The sequence below is a fragment of the Lacerta agilis genome, chromosome 1 (genome assembly GCF_009819535.1).
Source record: "Lacerta agilis isolate rLacAgi1 chromosome 1, rLacAgi1.pri, whole genome shotgun sequence".
Taxonomy (NCBI): Eukaryota; Metazoa; Chordata; class Lepidosauria; order Squamata; family Lacertidae; genus Lacerta; species Lacerta agilis.
In genome coordinates, this window is record NC_046312.1 from 123418999 (window position 1) to 123441336 (window position 22338).

Consider the following 22338-nt stretch of genomic DNA (forward strand, 5'->3'; position numbering starts at 1 on the left):
ACAAAAATAGGTATGACCACTGTGGAAGCAAATTGGGATGAATTTGGGATGAATGCTCATTGTCATATAACCTTACCTCAAACAAATCAGGAACAATGCTCAGTAAAAACCTGCCATAAACCAATCCCTGTGTAAGCTTTGTGCATGGCAGCTCATAGAATATTTGACTATGACCTGGGAGACCAAGGTTCAAATCCCCCACTCAGACACAAAACTCACTGGTTGATCTTGGGCCAGTCTCTCAGCCTAGTCTACCTCACAGGGCTGTTTGGGGGATTAAATGGGGTGGGGGAGAACCTGTTGTGATATTAGTACAAACCGAGCTGCAAGAAGCGAGGTCACTTGACCAAGAGTCATGTTTCACCCTGTGGGAAATCCAACAGTCTTCCCACACATCATAGAATCATAGAATCATAGAGTTGGAAGAGACCACAAGGGCCATCCAGTCCAACCCCCTGCCAAGCAGGAAACACCATTAAAGCATTCCTGACAGATGGCTGTCAAGCCTCCACTTAAAGACCTCCAAAGAAGGAGACTCCACCACACTCCTTGGCAGCAAATTCCACTTGATTATTCCATTGATTATTACAATGATGTCATTGTAATTTACTGATGTACTTTACTTTCAGTTCTGGCTCAAGGATGCTAGACGTATTATGCACAGCTCTGAATTTATGAGCTTGCTACGCAGAGAGAGATATTCTGCATTTTATCTACAATAAAGTAGTTTTAGCCTTCACTGGCTGGTGTGTATTGTTTTCAAGCTGGGAACAATCGCATATTATTATTGTGCCCCTGGACTCAAGTAGCCAGGAAGGCACAGAGGCTTCGTTCCTGTCTGGGGGTCAGTCTAACAACTCCCCCCCCCCGGGAAGTCTCACAACAGAACCATGTAGGTCGCCTTGAGCTGTTTAGAGGAGTGGTGGGCTAGAACTACAGTGGTACCTCTGGTTAAGAACTTAATTCGTTCCGGAGGTCCGTTCTTAACCTGAAACTGTTCTTAACCTGAAGCACCACTTTAGCTAATGGGACCACCCACTGCCGCTGTGCCGCCAGAGCACGATTTCTGTTCTTATCCTGAAGCAAAGTTCTTAACCTGAAGCGTTATTTCTGGGTTAGCGGAGTTCTTAACCTGAAGTGTATGTAACCTGAAGCGTATGTAACCTGAGGTACCACTTTATAGTGAAACAAACAAATAAACAAGCCATCTGTAGGAGCCCACAGTCAAATATTCTCCCAGCCTCAGAGCTAAGAGAATAAGCAGAAATAAGACTCTCGCCCACTGCCTGTAGAGCTTGAAATTTGTGCCGGAAACTCATGGTCTGGAACCAATAGAGCTCTTGCAGTACCAAATAACATACATTTGCAGCAAAAACAAGGCAATTTGGGGCCATTGCACTAGTTTGGTGTTTGTAGAAGAGAGAGTGTTGCTGCAAGATTTTGATTATTCTGTAAGTCTGATTATAGATCCACAAAGCTAGCAAGAAATGCTAGCTAGTTAGGCCAACCTTGTTTACGATGCTAGAAGCAGAATTCTGAAGCGTCAATATAAGATGCAGGACAAAAAATAATAATTAATGGCAGGTTGATGCTTGCCTGCTACCTTATGATGCCACAATATTAAAAAAAATAAAAGGAGAGGAGGGAGGAGGAGGAAGAAATAGTCAGGGAACCTAACTCCTAACGCCTTCTACAATCCAACATCCCCCTGGATGCTATTCAAACAAACATTGTTCCTCTCTACAATGGCTGTCTATGGGCAGATTTTCCTGGTAAGTCAACAATGCATTCCATCCTTGCGTTGTTTGCATTTCAATGGAGCAGCGACACACAGACAGGCAGAGACACAGGATCAGGCAATTTGAGAAGCACTGTAAAAATGTAAATAGGGCATAATGTAGCTATTTATACACTAGCAAATATGTCTCATTGCTCGGAATCTGACTGCTGCTATCTGCAATCTAAGGCAACCAACGTTTATTTCATCCACAAAAATCCTTTTTTCTTTTTTTGTCTCCAGCATCAACAATTCTTTGTGGGTTTTGTGTTTTTTTGTGATCATTTTTATTAAAGTTTTCCTTTGGTTAAAAATATGGAATGCTTCGTGAATTTGCGTGACCTCCTCGCACAGGGGCCGTGCTAATCTCTGTATCGTTCCAATTTTAGAATATGTGATGTTTATAAATACCCATAAGAATTATACATCCTGTGTCACATATCTAAGATGGAACGTGTGTGTGTGTGTGTGTGTGTGTGTGTGTGTGTTCAGTATTATTACTCCAGACAAATAACATAACATTTCTCCAGTTCTAAACCTGTAATTGATTGGTTCAAAATTGGGAAAGGAGTATGACAAGGCTGTATATTGTCTCCCTCCTTATTTAACCTATATGCAGAATTCATCATGCGAAAGGCTGGACTGGATGAATCCCAAGCCAGAATTAAGATTGCCGGAAGAAATATCAACAACCTCAGATATGCTGATGACACAACCTTGATGGCAGAAAGTGAGGAGGAATTAAATAACCTTTTAATGAGGGTGAAAGAGGAGTGTGCAAAATATGGTCTGAAGCTCAACATAAAATAAAATAAAAACTAAAATCATGACCACTGGTCCCATCACCTCCTGGCAAATAGATAGGGAAGAAATGGAGGCAGTGAGAGATTTCACTTTCTTGGGTTCCATGATCACTGCAGATGGTGACAGCAGTCACAAAATTAAAAGATGCCTGCTTCTTGGGAGAAAAGCAATGACAAACCTAGACAGCATCTTAAAAAGCAAAGACATCACCTTGCCAACAAAGGTCCGTATAGTTAAAGCTATGGTTTTCCCAGTAGTGATGTATGGAAGTGAGAGCTGGACCATAAAGAAGACTGGTTGTTGAAGAATTGATGCTTTTGAATTATGGTGCTGGAGGAGACTCTTGAGAGTCCCATGGACTGCAAGAAGATCAAACCTATCCATTCTGAAGGAAATCAGCCCTGAGTGCTCAATGGAAGGACAGATCCTGAAGCTGAGGCTCCAATACTTTGGCCACCTCATGAGAAGAGAAGACTGCCTGGGAAAGACCCTGATGTTGGGAAAGATTGAGGGCACAAGGAGAAGGGGACAACAGAGGACGAGATGGTTGGACAGTGTTCTCGAAGCTACCAACATGAGTCTGACCAAACTGCGGGAGGCAGTGGAAGACAGGAGTGCCTGGCGTGCTCTGGTCCATGGGATCATGAAGAGTCGGACACGACTAAACGACTAAACAAGAACAACAAACCTGTAATAGGTGGGGGACGTGTCGTGCTCCTTCTGGGGTAGTTTGTCCACCTTTGGTCCCCACCCTGCACTCAGTTCTCACCTGTGGCTCCTAGAAGCTGTCTGCATGTGACAGCGGCCACAATCCCGGAAACGGCTTTGACTGCCCGACTAAACCAGGTGAGGGTAGCCAATGGGTCTCAAGTCCTTGGTGACTTAGACTTCCACCTGCATGTGAAGACAGGCTCTGGAGGATTGAGAGGATGAAGCCAATAGTGGATCAAGAATGCGGTTTTTGCACATGCTGTAGAGGGAAGTGAGGGGCAGATGGGGCTTGTCCATCTGGAAAGGGAGCCCATCTAGGAGAAGGAAATCTCTGGTCCTAAACCTCTGCTGCTTTGTGGGATATCTTGGGGAGAAGAAAAGGCTAAGGAGCAACTGTTGCAGCCAAACTGGTGCCAAACATATTGCTCTGCTTTCTTTTGGACCACATCAGCGAGGCCAAGAAGGTGGTCTTGTCGTCTGGGCAGCCCAGGACTCCATCCACACTAACAAAACTTAGGGGCCCCAGAAGCTACTTTAATCCACATTGCTTAAAATGTTTGGGTCTAGAAGACCCAATTTGAATGAGACAACTCAAATCGATTGCAATTTTTGGGGGGTATATATATTCAACAATCCCAAAGTTTGAGAGCCGGTAGCACAGATGTTGTAAGGGGGGGGTGATCTGTTGTGGAAGAACCCCACTGAAGAAAATAGTGGTTACCCAGACCTTGTTACTGGTTGCAAAGGGGCCCCCATGACAGTTCCAGCTTCAGAGGCCCCCAAATGCAGGTCTGCCACTGGCCAGGCTTGCAACCTGGGAGGTCACTTTGATGCTGCTAACACAGCAGTTTTACTTCACCCCCGAAGGCACACTCCATTGTCTCTCAAAACAGACTGATGCCAACGAGGCCTGCAATATGTTATTGCAAGATAATGGGGCTGTTTCTCCATATGGTATTGCAGTGCTGTCTGGAATGTGGTTGCAGCAGTGTGCCGGGAATTTCACAGGAGAGGTGAAACTGATATGGTACTTAGGCGAAACTGATAAGCCTTGATCTCAAGGAGGATAAGTGTGCCCTTCCCTTGGTGCATATCGTATGATGGCCTTAACCCTTGGTGCTCATACTGAAAAGAGAGACCGACGCAGGAACAGAAACTGACTAGCCTGCCTTCAGGCAGCGAATTTCCAGAATCTGCTTTGAGGCTGTAACTAGACTTTCTGATAAGGTGAAATTGACAAGGTCTCCCCAACCTCACATCCTTGTGGCATGCTTGCCATTTGGAGAAAACTGTGTGTGTGTGTGTTTGTGTGTACAGCGGTACCTCGGTTTACGAACTTAATCCGTTCCAGAAGTCCGTGTTTTTAAACCAAAACCGTGGCGCGCTTTTCCTAATGAGGCCTCCCGCCGCCGGTGCCCTTCCACTGTTCAGATTCCATTCTTAGACCGAGGTAAAGTTTTGAAACCGGGACACTATTTCCGGTTTTGCGGAGTTTGTAAACTGAAACGTTCTTAAACCGGACTGCTCTTAAACCGAGGTATCACTGTATTACAAAAATATTCCAAAAGTTGAAGTATATAAAATGTGTAACTGAAAATATTCCAGGTAAATAGCAGCGAAGATCAAGTGTTGGATTTGGACAGTTGTGTTTATGAGTCGGTTCGCATTCACTGGAAGCTGTGGGGAGGTTCATTGTTTATGTTGCGTATCGCTCATAGAAAACTTGATTTCTGGACAAGTTATGTATGCATACACACATACATAATAATCGGGGCTTTTTTCAGCCGGAACTCGCTAGAGCTCTCTGGTGGCCGCCATTGCCATTCTAAGAGAACAAGGGAGGTGTTTATGACAAGATCAGGCACCTCTTTTCCTAGAAAAATAGCACTGGAACTACTTAGCGGAGTTAGTTGTTGTTATTGTTCAGTCGCTCAGTCGTGTCCGACTCTTCGTGACCCCATGGACCAGAGCACGCCAGGCACCCCTATCCTCCACTGCCTCCTGCAGTTTGGCCAAACTCATGCTAGTCGCTTCGAGAATGCTGTCCAACCATCTCATCCTCTGTCGTCCCCTTCTCCTTGTGCCCTCCATCTTTCCCAACATCAGGGTCTTTTCCAGGGAGTCTTCTCTTCTCATGAGGTGGCCAAAATACTGAAGCCTCAACTTCAGGATCTGTCCTTCCAGTGAGCACTCAGGGCTGATTTCTTTAAGGATGGATAAGTTTGATCTTTTTGCAGTCCATGGGACTCTCAAGAGTCTCCTCCAGCACCATAATTCAAAAGCATCCATTCTTTGGCGATCAGTCTTCTTTATGGTCCAGCTCTCACTTCCATACATTACTACTGGGAAAACCATAGCTTTAACTATACGGACCTTTGTCGGCAAGGTAATGTCTCTGCTTTTTAAGATGCTGTCTAGGTTTGTCATTGCTTTCCTCCCAAGAAGCAGGCGTCTTTTAATTTCGTGACTGCTGTCACCATCTGCAGTGATCATGGAGCCCAAGAAAGTAAAATCTCTCACTGCCTCCATTTCTTCCCCTTCTATTTGCCAGGAGGTGATGGGACCAGTGGCCATGATCTTAGTTTTTTGGATGTTGAGCTTCAGAGCATGTTTTGCGCTCTCCTCTTTCACCCTCATTAAAAGGTTCTTTAATTCCTCCTCACTTTCTGCGGGGTTAGTAGCTTTGTACAATTTGCACCATCCCCGTTTGCTAAAAAGCACATCACCGTTCCTTTTAGGGCAAACAGCGGCTGGTGTCACCGACCAAGGCCTAAGCCTTAGGCAAGGAGGTTTCCTTCGTATGCCGCTGCTGTCAACGTGGGACCGAAAAGGGGAAAAAAACCTAGATGAAGGCTAATGTCTGAGGGGAGAGGGTGGCGGGACGGAATAAATAAGCCTTTTGTTTTGAAGGTTAAATAGCCAAAAATGCAGCTCAGAATGTTCCATAAAGGTTTAGCTTTCAGCAACACACAGCGGAGACAAAGCTGATTCCTCCTCTTTCGCTGGCCCCGTGACCTCGGAGTTTTATATGGCATTGCCTGGGAAGTCAGGGCCGCCTCTGTCTATGGCTTTCCCAGGACATTCAGAGCTTTCCTCCTCTGGGCCTGCTTGAGTGGGGAGCAGCGGGGAGGGAGAGTTTTCGCCTCCAGATTTAAAAATACCAGGGGGAGTTTACCGATTAATATTCATGAACAGGGAACAGTCTTCTTTTTGTTACCACGGCCTTTTCCCATGCAAGGTGGGTTCAGAGGGAGCAATACATTAACACAAACACACATACACACACACATCCTTACTGACACAAAACTCGCCACCTCTAGGATTACCAAAAGGCAAGAGCCAGAGCTCAACACAAGTGGTAAATATTTAACAGGGAAAGTGCTTGCTTCCTTTGCCCTCCCCTCGCCCTGATCTCCTTGCTTCCTTCTAATTTGCCGTATATATTAATCTCATTACTTCGTCTTTAAACAACGGGGCTGTGTTTTCCAAAATACCCGGGCTTCACAGCAACTCTGGATATAGGAAGGGTGGTGTGTACACGTATACACACACACAGAGAGAGACACACACACACAACCTTTGCACTAGTAGCACAATGGATTGCAGTTCTTTGTATTGTTTTGGGGGTGGTTGTGTTTTTTAAATCATGACGACACATTCCCCGTTGTAGCTAGGGAACAAGGATACCTCCGTTTGCCCCGAGACAAAACTTGAGGCGGTGATCTTTAACCGTGGTGTAAATCAGGACTTTCTGTCTTTAGCTGGGGGGTGGGAGTGGGCAGGGGAATCCTAAAACAGGATAAAATACGGGTGGCAGCTGAATGAATAAAAGCCATGGTTTTCAAAAGTGACAACTTTGGGGACACGCAGCTCCAAGAGGCTTCTTGCATCTGATTTTCAGAGGCGTCAAAAGGGCTCGCGGATGGGAGAGTGCGGTGCGGATCAGTTCGAGGGTCGGAGACAGTTGGAAGTTCTCAAGTTGTCCTCTCGCTTCCCTGTGGCCAAGATGTGTGACAAACCCGATCTCTCCGAAGTGGAGAACTTTGATAAGAAGAAGCTCAAGAAAACCAACACGGAGGAGAAGAACGCACTTCCTTCCCAGGAGACCATCGAACAGGAGAAGGAGTCTGCGAAGTGTTCATGGAGAAGGCCTCTCCGCATGGAAACATCCACGTTCTCCCTCCCTTTTTTCAATTAAGTGAGGTGTTTTTGTAATTAGCTGCCTCAGGGGGCCTTGAAGACCTGCCCCTTCCCCATTTCTTCCTGGAACACTTCCTGTTTTGGGGCTGCCAAAGGGGGTGGGCAAAGGATGCCAAGAAAGAAACCGGTTCTGGGGCCCACCCACAAATCCCTCTCCATCCTCTTCCCACACGCATCAGCTCCACCAGCTGAGCTCCACAAACTGTCACTGCCTCAAACCTCTTTCAGCAGCTTTCCTCCATTTGTTTTTCCTACAAATGAAATGGAGAAATACCTATGAAAAATAAATGAACACGAACTCCTTAAAAGGGGGGGGGGGAGCCTCGCGGATTTCCCTTTAACTCTGTGCATAGTGCTTAGTACTCTGAAGGGAAGTCAGATCGGGATTTCAAAACAGTGTCAATCAGAAAGCAGTAAAGACTATTCGTTTTAACCCTTGAAGCTGTCTAGAAGTTTTTGAATAAGATGCATTGTGACGTTCAGTTTAATTGGAGGGGTACATTTTGTTTATTCGGGACACCTCAGTCCGCACTCTGTGTATTCTCATATTCACCCCAACTTCGGCAGAGAATTCCCAAGAACAGAGGACCACACTACAAATTTAGAAATAATACACGGTGGGTGTGCCCATATTTTTGCAGATATCACAGAAGCATTTGCAAATCTGAATGTTCCCCTTGATCCTCTGACCCAGAAGTCGGCAACCTCTGGCCCATGTGGCATGCGGCCCACAAAGACCGTTTTACTGGCCCACGAGCCGACCACAAACCGAGCCGCCCGCTCGGCAAGTCCCCTGCGTGCAGGGACTCGCCGAGTGGTGCCGGAAATGGCATCTGCGCACGCGCAGATACCAGAAACCGCACCTGTGCATGTCCAGACGCCGAGAATCACTTCTGCGCAGGTGCGATTTTCGGCTTCTGGGCATGCGCAGAAGCGATTTTCAGTGCTGGGGACATGCGCAGACGCGATTTCCAGCATCGCGCTGCGCATGTCCGGCCCACGGACGATCTCCATGGGATTGATCAGGCCCATGGCCGGTAAACGTTGCCGACCCCTGCTCTGACACATGGGTAGGCAAACTAAGGCCCAATCACCTTCTAAATCCGACCCGCGGACAGTTCGGGAATCAGCATGTTTTTACATGAGTAGAATGTGTACTTTTATTTAAAATGCTTCTCTGGGTTATTTGTGGGGCATAAGAATTTGTTCATTTTTTTTCCAAAATATAGTCCAGCTCCCCACAATGTCTGAGGGACGGTGGACCGGCCCCCTGCTGAAAAAGTTTGCTGACCAGCTCAAAGCCTGGTCAGCAATCCCCTCTCCAGATATTTGCTTCCTTCCAACATAACAGGTGTGAGGAACTTTTGGTCCTCCAGATGTTGCTGAACTACAACTCCCATGAGTCTCAGCAAGCATGACCAATGATTAGGGATGATGAGAGTTGAAGTTCATCTGGAGGACCAAAAGTTCTCCACACCTCTTCTACACAACCACAGTCATATAGTGGGTATCACTTAAATCCAGCTTTATTACATAGGAAGGACGGACAATCTGCCTGCCTTCCATACTGGAAAACATTATCCTACATTTCATTTAGAAATTCATTTAACATTTTGGGGATTTCTTTTAAGTCGATTACATTTACCCTGATACTTGATCATCACCACTTCAGGGAGATTGTTTTAGAGGTGGAGAAGTTCAGTTCCCCTTAAAGTTACGAAGAATATTGGACCTGCTTGTCTCACAGGATTGTCGTCAGGGGGGAAAATGGGGGGCTGAGGTCACTGAGAAAACGGTGCGATACAAATGATTCCAGTCTATATTGAAAAAGTTATTTCCCATATGCGAAGACCACAGCGGGGTTTGAAGTGTAAAAAAAAAATAGCAGGATATATTAAGAAACAGGTTGGAGAGGATAAAATTAGGAACCTTAAAATGAATTGCAATGTAATTTGAGTTGTAAACATCAATATTGGGTAAGTGGAAAGTCACTAGTTTTGTTGAACTGGAATGTAATAGTTGAGTAACTGTGCTGGCCCCAAGGGTTTGTCCATGAAGCGAGGTCCAAGTCCAGTCCTGGGTCTAGGGGTCCAAAGGAGGTCAGTCCGGCGGGGAGCGAGGCAGGGAGCAGGTCAAGGTCCAAGGCAGGTTCAGGCACAAGGTTGCAGGTTGAGCACACGCTTGCAACTATGTTGCTCACGCAACTTGGGCTGGGTCTGGCTGGCTTTTATCTGGCCCTATGCTTAGGGCCGCCCCGATCCTCTGGAGACTCGCCTCTCCTCCGGGCCTGGAGGCGAGCACTCCTCCTGCAGACACTTAACTCCCTTCGCCTCTCTGCCCTGAGCCTCTGTAGCTCAGGAGAGGCTGGTGGGTTACTGGACCCAGGGGATGCCTCAGCTTCCTCTGAAGAGGCTGGGAGTGGAGCACCTGCAGGCAATGGGTCCTCCCTCCCATCAGGAGCCAGAGCAGACTCTGCTGATGCCTGCACCTGGGGATCCAGCACAGGTGGGGATCCTTCAGGCTCAAGCCCTGGCCCCGGCTCAGCTGGTTCTGGAGGCGGGGAATCCTGTGCAGGCTGGGATCCCTCAGGTTCAGCATCAGAGTCTGACTCCTAGGCCATCACACCATCCCCCCTCCCAGGCCTCCCCCTCAACTGAGGGGCCGGACCAGGCTTGCTGGGGTAAGCTGCATGGAAATCACGGAGGCAGGCAGGTGCGTGGACGTTTTCCACTGGTTCCCATGAACGATCCTCAGGCCCATACCCCTTCCAGTCGATGAGGTATTGGAGCTTCCCCCTGCGGTATCGTGAGTCGAGAATGCGCTCCACCTCGTACTCAGGCTCCCCCTCAACCAAAACTGGCTGCGGTCGTGGATTGTCTGGGTGGAACTCGTCGGGCGGGGCGACTGGACTAAGTAGGGACCGGTGGAATACTGGGTGAACCTTGAGTGATGGAGGTAACTGGAGGCGAAACGCCACCGGTGACACCTGCGCAGTGATGGTGAATGGGCCGGCAAACCGTGCATCCAGCTTTCGTGAGGGCCGAGAAGGATGCAGGTGACGGGTAGAGAGCCACACCCGATCGCCAACATGGAGTTCTGGCCCCTCCTGACGATGTCGGTCAGCCTGGGCCTTGTATGCGTCCTTGGCCTGGCGCAGTTGCTCCATCAATAATTGTTGCTGGGACTGAAGCTCCTGAAGCCAGTCTGTCACTGCGGGGACCGCGGAAGCTGGCAGCACGTCCGGGAACAAACGTGGATGGTAGCCGTAGGAGGCCTGGAACGGGGTCTGCTGGGTGGAGGCGTTCACTGCATTGTTGTAGGCGAACTCCGCCAATGGCAAGTGATCGACCCAGTCATCCTGCTGGAAGCTGCAGTAACACCGGAGGTACTGCTCCAGCACCGCATTTGCCCGTTCCGTCTGGCCATCGGTCTGCGGGTGGTGGGCCGAAGATAGACAGACCTCCGTCCCAAGGGTCTGGTGCAGGGCTCGCCAGAAGTGGGATGTGAACTGGACGCCGCGGTCAGAAACCACACGCTCGGGAAGGCCATGCAGGCGGAAGATGTGCTGCATGTACAGTTGAGCCGTCTCCTTAGCTGTGGGTATGGACGGGCAGGGAGCACAGTGCACCATCTTAGTGAAATGGTCCGTGAAAACCAGGAGGCAGGTACAGTGACGAGATGGGGGCAAGTCTACCACAAAGTCCAGTGAGACCGTGTGCCAGGGACGTGGTGGGACTGGTAATGGCTGGAGCAGACCGGGGGGTCGCCCAGTAGGACCCTTGGCCCGCCGGCAGACATCGCAACCAGCAACATAGCGTGCCACATCAGCCTTCAGGCGGGGCCACCAGAACTCCCGGCTTACCAGATGAGTGGTCCGGTACCGCCCAAAGTGCCCTGCTGCTGGGGCATCGTGGGACATCTGGAGAACCTCAGCCCGCAATGGTCCTGGTGGGATGTATAGACGACCCTGGTGCAGCAGTAGGCCCTGGTGCAGGGCCAGCCCTGGATATCGAGGGCATGACCCGTCAGACAGTTCCCGGAGCCGTTCCTGAGCCCAAGCGTCGACCCGTTGCTGTTCTCGCACCCGAGCCTGCAGTGGCTTGGCCTCCTGAGTGGCCAGGAATGTGGCTGGTGGTAAGATAGTCGTCGGTACTGCCTGCTGTACAGTGTCTGCGACGTCCTCGGGTTTCCGGGACAGGGCATCCGCTTTCCGGTTTTGGGAGCTAGGGATGTAGCGGATCCGGAACTGGAACCGGGAGAAAAACAGCGCCCACCGGATCTGCCTTTGGTTCAACTTGCGGGTGGTCTGGAGGTACTCCAGATTCCGGTGGTCCGTTCTCACTTCCACCGGGTGTCGTGCCCCCTCAAGATGATGGCGCCAGACCTCAAAGGCCACCTTGATGGCCAGTAGTTCCCGCTCCCACACGGTATAGTTACGCTCCGCCGGAAGGAGCTGCCGGGAGTAGTAGGCGCAGGGTAACAGCGGCGCATCGGGTCCGTGTTGCTGAGACAGGATGGCACCGAGAGCCGTACTGGAGGCATCAGTCTCCACCACGAAGGGACGAGAGGGATCAGGATGCTGTAAAATCGGCGCCCTCTGGAAACAGGCTTTCAACCCCTGAAATGCCACTTCAGCCTCCTCATCCCAGGAGAAGGGTGTCTTGGGGCGCAGCAGTCGGGTTAATGGGGTGGTGCGATGAGCATAATCTGCAATGAAGGTCCGGTAATAGTTGGCGAACCCTAGGAACCGCTGTAAGTCCTTGCGGTTCCGGGGCGCTGCCCACTCTCGAACCGCAGCCACCTTCCCAGGGTCCATCTGCACCCCGTCAGGGGAGAGTCGGTGTCCAAGGAAGTCCACTGACCGCTGGTGGAACTCGCACTTGCTGAGCTTGGCATACAGGCGGTGCTCCCGCAAGCGCTGCAACACGGACCGAACATGACTCTCGTGACGGGCTGGGTCACGGGAATAAATCAGAATATCATCTAGGTACACCACCACGTATTTGTCTAGCAAGTCCTGGAACACGTGGTTGATGTACCGTTGAAACACGGCGGGTGCGTTGCATAATCCGAACGGCATAACCAGGTATTCAAACTGCCCATACCGGGTCCCGAATGCCGTCTTCCACTCGTCCCCGGCACGGATCCGAATCAAGTTGTAGGCCCCTCGGAGGTCCAGTTTGGTGAACATCTGCGCCCCCTGCACCCGCTCCAGCAATTCTGCAATAAGGGGCAAGGGGTACCGGTCTGGGATGGTGATCTTATTCAGGGCCCGGTAGTCATGGCAGAGGCGAAGCTCCCCACACTTCTTCTTAACGAAGAGTACAGGAGCGGCAGTGGGTGAGGTAGAGGGCCTAATGAACCCGCGTTCCAGGTTCTTGCGAAGGAAGTCCTGCAAGGCTTCACGCTCTGGCTCCGAAAGAGAATATAGGCGGCTTACAGGCAGGGGCGCCCCAGGCTGGAGGTCTATGCCGCAGTCGAAGGACCGATGAGGTGGCAGCTGGTCTGCTCCCTGTTCCTCGAACACGTCTAAATAGTCCTGGTACACGGCAGGGAGCGTTGACACAGCCTGCCCCATGGGGGCAGCTGCTACTAACTCGGACTGAGCATGGGAACCCGGGTCTGGGAAGCGTACAGTCCGATTGACCCAGTCGATCTGAACATTGTGCGACTCCAGCCAGTCCATCCCAAGCACCAGGGGAAACCGGGGCATGGTGGCAATGTCCAGGGTTCGCACCTCCCGGTGCTGCTGGTAGCACAGGACCAAGGGCTGGGTCTCCCGAGTAACCGCGCCCGAGCGTAGGAGCCGTCCGTCAATTGCCTCCACCTGTACTGGTTCCGGCTTGTTCTGAAGCGGCACCTGATGCTGAGTGGCGAAGGCAGAGTCCATATAGGAGCGGGTTGCCCCCGAATCCACCAGAGCGTGGGTGAGAATCCAGGGCCCACCGGGGGGGTATAGACGCACCGGTATCATGAGGTGTTGCAATTCCACTGGTGAGGGCCCATCATGCGATGCTTGGGGCCCCAGGTAGCCTGGGCCATCGGCTCCTGGGGTTGGCCGTTCCACCTGCGGCTGGCGTTTCTCAGGGCAGGTTCGGGCGTAGTGTCCACTCCCACCGCAGTAGAGACACAGGTTCCCCTCCCGACGCCGAGTCTTTTCTGAGGGGGAGAGGCGAGGCCGCGCTGCCCCGAGCTGCATCGGCTCCTCCAATGACTCAGCTCTGGCCACGGAACTGCAGGGAAGCACCGGCGCTGGGAGCCCGGAGTGCCGGCGGCCCCGGGCCTGGCGACGGTCCTCCAACCGATCATCTATCTGCAGACTCCGTTGGATGAGGGCATCCAGTGTGGCAGGGCGATCCAACGTGGCCAGCTGATCCAGTACCTCGTCCGAAAGTCCCTCGAGATACTGGTCCCGCAGTGCAGAGTCGTTCCAGGTCAAGTCCTGCGCCAGCAGCCGAAATTCTGTGGCGTAGGTGGCCACTGTGGACTTGCCCTGTTTCAACCGCCGAATTGCCCGATTGGCTTGACTCCCCTTCTGAGGGTTGGCAAACGTGGTTTCCAGAAGATTGCAAAACCCCGTATAGTCTGTCAGCAAGGGGGAGTCTTGCCGGAGCAGCGGCAACGCCCACTTGGCCGCCTGGTCCTTCAGCAAGCTGATCAGGAAGTGCACCTTGGTGCGGTCGTCGGGGAAATCCCGAGCTCGCCCCTGAATATACAGCTTGGCCTGGGCGAGAAACATGGGAAAGCTGGCTGGGGACCCATCAAATTTCTCTGGCAGGGCCACGGGGTACTTGCCAGGAGCTGGGGCGGCGGCCCCAGGAGCCGGTAAGGCATCCAAACGCTGCTGAAGCGCCGTAACCACATTGCTTAGCTGCTGCACGGTGTGGGTCAAGGCCTGGTTCTCCTGGGCCAATGCCACCAGCGCAGCCGCCTGGTCAGCCATGGCTATTAGTTCCTCCCGAACGCACCCCAGCGAAGGGGGAGTGCGGGTGTGGCGTGAGCAAACTGTGCTGGCCCCAAGGGTTTGTCCATGAAGCGAGGTCCAAGTCCAGTCCTGGGTCTAGGGGTCCAAAGGAGGTCAGTCCGGCGGGGAGCGAGGCAGGGAGCAGGTCAAGGTCCAAGGCAGGTTCAGGCACAAGGTTGCAGGTTGAGCACACGCTTGCAACTATGTTGCTCACGCAACTTGGGCTGGGTCTGGCTGGCTTTTATCTGGCCCTATGCTTAGGGCCGCCCCGATCCTCTGGAGACTCGCCTCTCCTCCGGGCCTGGAGGCGAGCACTCCTCCTGCAGACACTTAACTCCCTTCGCCTCTCTGCCCTGAGCCTCTGTAGCTCAGGAGAGGCTGGTGGGTTACTGGACCCAGGGGATGCCTCAGCTTCCTCTGAAGAGGCTGGGAGTGGAGCACCTGCAGGCAATGGGTCCTCCCTCCCATCAGGAGCCAGAGCAGACTCTGCTGATGCCTGCACCTGGGGATCCAGCACAGGTGGGGATCCTTCAGGCTCAAGCCCTGGCCCCGGCTCAGCTGGTTCTGGAGGCGGGGAATCCTGTGCAGGCTGGGATCCCTCAGGTTCAGCATCAGAGTCTGACTCCTAGGCCATCACAGTAACAAATGTAACTTTCTCTATGGAAAAAACAATAAAATGTATTGGGTTTTTTTAAAAAGAAAACAATGTGATACAAATGTAATTAATTGATAAATGAAAACCAGCGTACAGTAGTACCTTGGTTCTCAAACAGCTTAGATGTTGAACAAATTGCCTCCCGGATGCCGCAAACCTGGAAGTACCAGTAAGTGTTCCGGTCTGCGAACATTTTTCGGAAGCCAAATGTCCGACGCAGCTTCCGATTGAGTGCAGGAAGCTCCTGCCGCCAATCGGAAGCCACTCCTTAGTTTTCAAAGAGTTTCAGGAGTCGAACAGACTCCCGGAATGGATTAAGTTCGAGAACCAAGGTACCGCTGTATAACTGAAAGCAACTTACTTTGTTTCATAAACTTCAAGAGAAGTGAGTTGCATGATCCAGAATACAGGTTTTATGCCAGAGATTTGGCCCATTCCTATGACCATTGTTTTAACTAATTGCCCAATACAGTAGTTCAATTGCCCTTTTAAGAAGGGAACAGCTTGTGTGTACTTAACCATTTCCCTCTCATTTCTGTTCCGTTTTTCAAAAGACCAGCCCCTACTCTGACCAGTTAAAAGAACTAGGAGGGGCAGCAGTTCTGCAGATTGGCACAGGTCAACGGGAGCTGTGAGAAGACTCAGCAGCCTGTGTCCCGGTGCCTTTGGCAGGCCACCAATCTTGGACAAATGTCTCATGTATCCAATGGTCAGCTCCATCTCTCTCAACTGCCCATCTTATTGAGAAGACCGTGGCCAATCCAGCATTTTTTCAAGATACATTTTCATGAGCTATGCATGAACTTGATCCTATTGTGAATGCAGACCATAACCTTTCTTTAAACAGGTAGGCCAAGAAAGTTATATCTTTCTGCCTTTAGGGACCAGTTTCCGAGTACAGAGGGCTTACCTTGAAAATGTTTTCCATACTGTTTGATGTTGTGGAGCCATCAGTGAGAATACTGAGAGCATTAGATTCCTGGGTGGTTCATTGATTTGTTCTAGTTTTACTAAATTGACTAACATCAATTCACTCAGACATTTCACTTTCCATACTGAAATGCTTATTCTGAATACCCTTTTGAGGGACAGGGTGGGAAAAGAAGACTTGAAAGTTGAAATATATATCTGAGCTATGTGACGTGGACATGGACTTTATATTTTCATATATAAATGAATCACTAACATGTTTTGAGTAGCAGAGGGTGCAATTCCTTCTAGCTATTTAAGTTCCATAAAAATGGATTTTTATGTGCAAAGGATTTTTAATGAGTGAGCATCTATGCATACATATTAATAAGTGCACACTGAAACATGGAGAGAATAAAAACTGCCAAGAGACTTCAAGAGTAAGGAGATCCATTGGTAATACCATTTGAACCAATGAGCTCATAATGAGTCATCTGTATCTAATTACTCAAATAACAACAATGGAACAATTAAATGCCCATGGTCACATGCTGACCAGCTAAAGTTTTCTCTCTCCATCCAGTTCCCACAAATGCTATTAGGATTAGTTACTTAGCATTTATTCCCTCATACATCCACATGCACACACAGACAACTTCTTACAAATTCTAAGAAAATTTAAAGACCAGTTGCTGGGAATCGCAGCTGAGGAGAGTGCTGTTGCACTCTTGCTAGCTTTATTATTATTATTATTATTAATTATTATTATTATTATTATTATTATTATTTTATTTGTACCCCGCCCATCTGACTAGATGGACTGCCAAAAGATCAAACCTATCCATTCTTAAAGAAATCATCCCTGAGTGCTCACTGGAAGGACAGATCCTGAAGCTGAGGCTCCAGTACTTTGGCCACCTCATGAGAAGAGAAGACTCCCTGGAAAAGACCCTGATGTTGGGAAAGATGGAGGGCACAAGGAGAAGGGGACGACAGAGGATGAGATGGTTGGACAGTGTTCTCGAAGCGACTGGCATGAGTTTGGCCAAACTGCGGGAGGCAGTGAAGGATAGGCGTGCCTGGCGTGCTCTGGTCCATGGGGTCACAAAGAGTCGGACACGACTGAACGACTGAACAACAACAGCAACATCTGACTAGGTTGCCCCAGCCATTCTGGGCCGCTTCCAATAAATATAAAAGCATAATAAAACATTAAACATGAAAAACTTCCCTATACAGGGATGTCTCCTAAAAGTTGTGCAGTTCTTTATCTCCTTGACATCTGGTGGGAGGGCGTTCCACAGGGAGGGCGCCACTACTGAGAAGGCCCTCTGCCTGGTTCCCTGTAATGTCACTTCTCACAGTGAGGGAACCGCCAGAAGGCCCTCGGAGCTGGACCTCAGTGTCCGGGCTGAACGATGAAGGTGGAGATGTTCCTTCAGGCATCTTGTTTGCCACTGTGAGAGTAGGATGCTGAGCTAAATGGGTCATTGGCCTGATCCAGTAGGCTCTTGTGTTCTCGTTGTTTAATTGGCTATCTGGATTCTGTTCATTTACATATTACCTGATGCAACCCAACTTTCACCAGGGACACACTGGCATGGAGATTCATGGCGCCTTTGCAGAGTCCTCTGTGGATGCTGTTGGCAATTCCTGTGAGGGCAGCAGTGGTGAGCTATAAACTGAAATTGCATTGGGCATGCTTCTGAAACCTTCCTCAAGTAGAACAATCAGTGGTTTGTCTAACTGTGATGTGGCCAGCTGTGACCTTGATATTCCATGTGTCAAAGTTCTCCCTGCTATAAGCAGAACTTTTGCCCCATTCATTGTTTCTCTCGAACTATGCATGGCGTATTGATAGCCGTATCTCCAAAAATGCATTCCTTAATTCTATAATATCAGCTCCAGGACATATAATTTTCCGTTTTTCATTCTGGAAGTAGACAGGGATTTTGCTTTTGGTTACTTTTTCTTTTACGATCGAAACTCTATCTGCTTTCTTTTCTACTTGGTGATTCGGGAAATTGTTAAAGCAGGAATCCAGCTAAACAAGTTTCCAATGCAAACGCCATTTTGTAAACAAAGAACTCTTTGAAAAATGGTTGCAGGCCTCTGGATCCTTGTGATGGCCAGGAAAACTGTTTGTTTTGGGTTGTTGTTGTTTTTTCCCCTGTTCCTGGAATTCATCTAAGCCTCTCAGATAGTGTCACATGTAGCAAGGGTGTTTGCGGTGCAGAAGGAAAGAAGGAACTTTTCTCCTCTGAATAAATCAAGCTCTTTCCTGCCAACTAACTATCAACCATGATTACTGCGAGCATTGCTCTTAAGAAGGGATCTCTAGATATGGAGGAATTTCTTTTTTTTATATAAGATTTTTTATTATTTTCAACATAAGGAACAAAAACAATACACATATAGAAATACACAAAACAATAGCAAAACATAATAAACAATTCAAACAAAATCACAATAAACAAAAGAAAAACATATACCTACCTAAAATACACAAGAACATATATTTATCCTTATTAATTCTTGTTTCAATCTTCTTCAACCATGGACCTCCCCCGCAAACCCGGCTGCATTCAACGTCAATATACTTTGGTAACTTTGTATCTTTTTCCATAAACATTAACAATGCTTCTTAAAATCTTTAGGATAATTAATCAAATATAGTTCAACGCTTAAACTACACAGCCTAACATTCTTACAGATTTGAATCATTCATGACAATATTTCTTATACACATTTTTATCTAACATCACTTAGCTAAAGCCAATTCATCTAGCTAATTCTGCTCAAATATTTAATTTTACACACTTATTTAGATAGTCTTTGAAATTCTTCCACTCCTGAAGCACATTCTCCTCCCTCTGGTCTCGGATTCTCGCGGTCAGTTCAGCGAGTTCCATAAAGTCCATTAACTTCATCTGCCATTCTTCCACTGTCGGAATCTCTTCACCTTTCCAGTTTCTTGCAAGTAAAATTCTAGCCGCTGTTGTGGCATACATAAAAAACATTCTATCCTGACTGGGTATCTCACCATTAACCATGCTCAAAAGAAAGGCCTCTGGTTTCTTAGTAAAGGTAATTTTCATTACCTTCTTGAGTTCATTATAAATCTTCTCCCATAGATATGGAGGAATTTCATACCCCGTATATGCAAGATTATTGCTAATGCCTGCCCTTTGGCAGACCAAAATATTAGCAGGGGGAGTCATCTGAGTCTTTATCAAAGCAGTTTGACTCATAAACCAACCCATCAGCAGAGAGTTCTGTTTCTTTTTTTTCTTTTTTTAAATCATTCTATGAGGAACTTTTAAAAACTGCACTCTTAAATCCGCTCAACAAACCTGATGTTTCCACATCAAATTGACTACATCTCGGGTGCATTTTGATAGGCTTGCTTTATTAACATTTATCAAGTCAATTGATACCTCTCCTAGAAAGCATTCTCATCACTGGGTTCTAAAACAGCTTCCCATTCCAGTCCCCCCCCTTCTCCTCGTTTTGAGGGTTTTCCTTCTCCTTCTTTTAAAAACCTATATATAATGTGTTATAGCGACCATATAGCAAACACAATTTGTTGCCTTTTTAAAAGCTCCTGAAAGAAACGTGGAGCTCGGGCATCGGAATAATTACCACTTTTGTAAAGACAAGTGTGCTCAACATTTTGTATCCCGACAGTATTCTGTTTTCCTCATTTGAACCTTGTAGCTTCTTTTAAGAGGCTGGTGGGAACAGGTTAAAGGTCACCCTTGAGCTGCCAGCAAATCGAGTGAAAAATTGTGGACAGTTCCCCTTTGCTTGGATTAAGAGTTCTATTCTCTCCCTTTGTGGTGGCAATACCTTCTCTGGGAGGACTTGTGTGTAGCAAATTAGTGTTCTGACCTCTCTTTCTAATTACTTCTTCAGGTGTAACAGCAAGCCAGCTGTTGGGGAAAGACAGAAGATGCATCTCAGCGGTGTTCGGTTCACATAATGACATCTGTCACTAATAGCCCCAGAATTTACAAAAGCCGCCTTTTGTTTCTCCCCTTTTATTCAAAGAAGTGGAACGTCTTCTTTCCCCGAGGAAACAAAAAGTGGAACTCTTGTGAGTTGTATGAAAGTGACGGTGCAATATTCCGTGTGGTCCACGCTTAATTTTGTCTGCCAAATCTATACCAGTGGCTCTCAAACTCCCCCTGCACGGTTTCTGTACCATTAAACCAGTAGGAAACGGAGTTGTAGGTATGTCAGTGGTGCGTCTATCCTGCGAAGCAGTTCAGGGTCAGCGGGGACAGATGGTGTTTTACTTATTACAGATGAGATTATACAGTACTGGTTTATATTGGATCCCAGCTGGAATAGGTAAAGGTAAAGGTACCCTGACCATCAGGTCCAGTCGTGTCCGACTCTGGGGTTGCGGCGCTCATCTCGCTCTATAGGCTGAGAGAGCCGGCGTTTGTCCGCAGACAGCTTCCGGGTCATGTGGCCAGCATGACAAAGCCGCTTCTGGCGAACCAGAGCAGCGCACGGAAACGCCGTTTACCTTCCCGCTGGAGCGGTCCCTATTTATCTACTTGCACTTTTGACGTGCTTTCGAACTGCTAGGTGGGCAGGAGCAGGGACCGAGCAACGGGAGCTCACCCCGTGGCAGGGATTCGAACCGCCGACCTTCCGATCAGCAAGCCCTAGGCTCTGTGGTTTAACCCACAGCGGCACCTGGGTGGAATAGGTAAGGCAATAAGGTACAAGTTTATATTAGACTTCAGCAACCAGAGAAGTCAAGTCTACTAATTCCAACGACACGTTTTCTCTAAAGCGTGTGTGCAAAAATTTTGCACCAGGCTTATCCTTCAAATGTAAGGGGATAAGTGCTAACGAGCATATTAGCAGGCACATTAAGTTTTTAAAAAATAGGCTTACATGAGAAATATGAATAGCATGGTTGTTAAGACTTCAGTCTTCCTAGCAGATACTTTGCCCCGTCTTGCTAGCATAAATGGTCATGGCAAATGATGCATAATAGAATTTGTGAGTCAAGGACTGTTGCAACTGAGCCCGCCCATCCCCCTGCCACATGCAGAGAAGAATAAGCCTGACAAAGGATATGTTTGCTTTAGGATTTTACCCAGGCAAATCCAGCAGCCTCCAACCTAGAGCTGGGATGATTAAGATACAGCAGGGAAATCCATCAGCTAGAGCAGCACCTACGAAAACAGGTTTTTAAGAGACTGCCGCACAGCCGTAACCCCTGCAGTCCTCTTCCCCACAGAATTTAATTATGATAACTGCAATCAAATTTGTAAATCAATTTTACATTGGGATGGGGGGGGGTGAAACCAGGACTTGCCTATGCCCACTTGCTACCAAGGGATACTTCCTGTAGACACAGACAAGGCGATATTTGAATGCTTTGGATTTCCAATTGTTAAAGAATGGCTCTAGTAAGCGGTGACCTCTCAATTACAGGTCCATGCTGACATCTCCATCAGCTTCCGGCAGAGAACAATTTGGTAAGCAAAAGGCCTCGATTTCCATAACCATTACCCCTAACAGCAGTTCCTAGGAAGGAGCTGAAAAGCATGCTTGATCACAGGAGGAGGAAATGTTTGGAGGGGGGATTTAAATGAATAAACCTGTGATGGTGCAACATTAACCTCTGGCTAGCAAGCAGGGACTGCCCTGGTTCTTTCAAGGTAGTTATGCCCTACTTATGAACCTTTGCACACACATTAAAAAATAGACAAAATAATACCAAGGTGATGCTTCTTTTCCCCATCTTGATTCAAAGTGGTGCCAAGCGTCCGAACAGCAACAGTGTCTCTTCTGTCCCCATTCTTTATTTATGACTAGTATATATTAGTCCTGAGCTGGACCATCAAGAAGGCTGATCGCCGAAGAATTGATGCTTTTGAATTATGGTGCTGGAGGAGACTCTTGAGAGTCCCATGGACTGCAAGAAGATCAAACCTATCCATTCTCAAAGAAATCAGCCCTGAGTGCTCACTAGAAGGACAGATCCTGAAGTTGAGGCTCCAGTACTTTGGCCACCTCATGAGAAGAGAAGACTCCCTAGAAAAGACCCTGGTGTTGGGAAAGATGGAGGGCACAAGGAGAAGGGGACGACAGAGGATGAGATGGTTGGACAGTGTTCTCGAAGCTACTAACATGAGTTTGGCCAAACTGCGGGAGGCAGTGAAGGATAGGCGTGCCTGGCGTGCTCTGGTCCATGGGGTCACGAAGAGTCGGACACGACTGAACGACTGAACAACAACAACAACAAGCAAGCAAGCAGGGACTGCCCTGGTTCTTTCAAGGTAGTTATGCCCT

General features: G+C 48.5%; 1 protein-coding gene and 1 non-coding gene across 2 annotated transcripts; one reads left to right on the forward strand and one right to left on the reverse strand.

Annotated features, from left to right (window-relative positions):
- Window positions 1-2086: 2086 nt before the first annotated feature.
- On the reverse strand, window positions 2087-2188 carry LOC117061732. The gene has a single exon (XR_004428133.1). It is a non-coding gene; the product is annotated as a U6 spliceosomal RNA (small nuclear RNA).
- Window positions 2189-7256: 5068 nt separating this feature from the next.
- Window positions 7257-7502, forward strand: LOC117061329 (thymosin beta-15A homolog). Its single transcript, XM_033174103.1, has one exon. It carries the CDS (start codon window positions 7299-7301, stop codon window positions 7488-7490), a length of 192 nt encoding a protein of 63 aa, XP_033029994.1. The 5' UTR covers window positions 7257-7298; the 3' UTR covers window positions 7491-7502.
- The last annotated feature ends 14836 nt before the right edge of the window (window positions 7503-22338 follow it).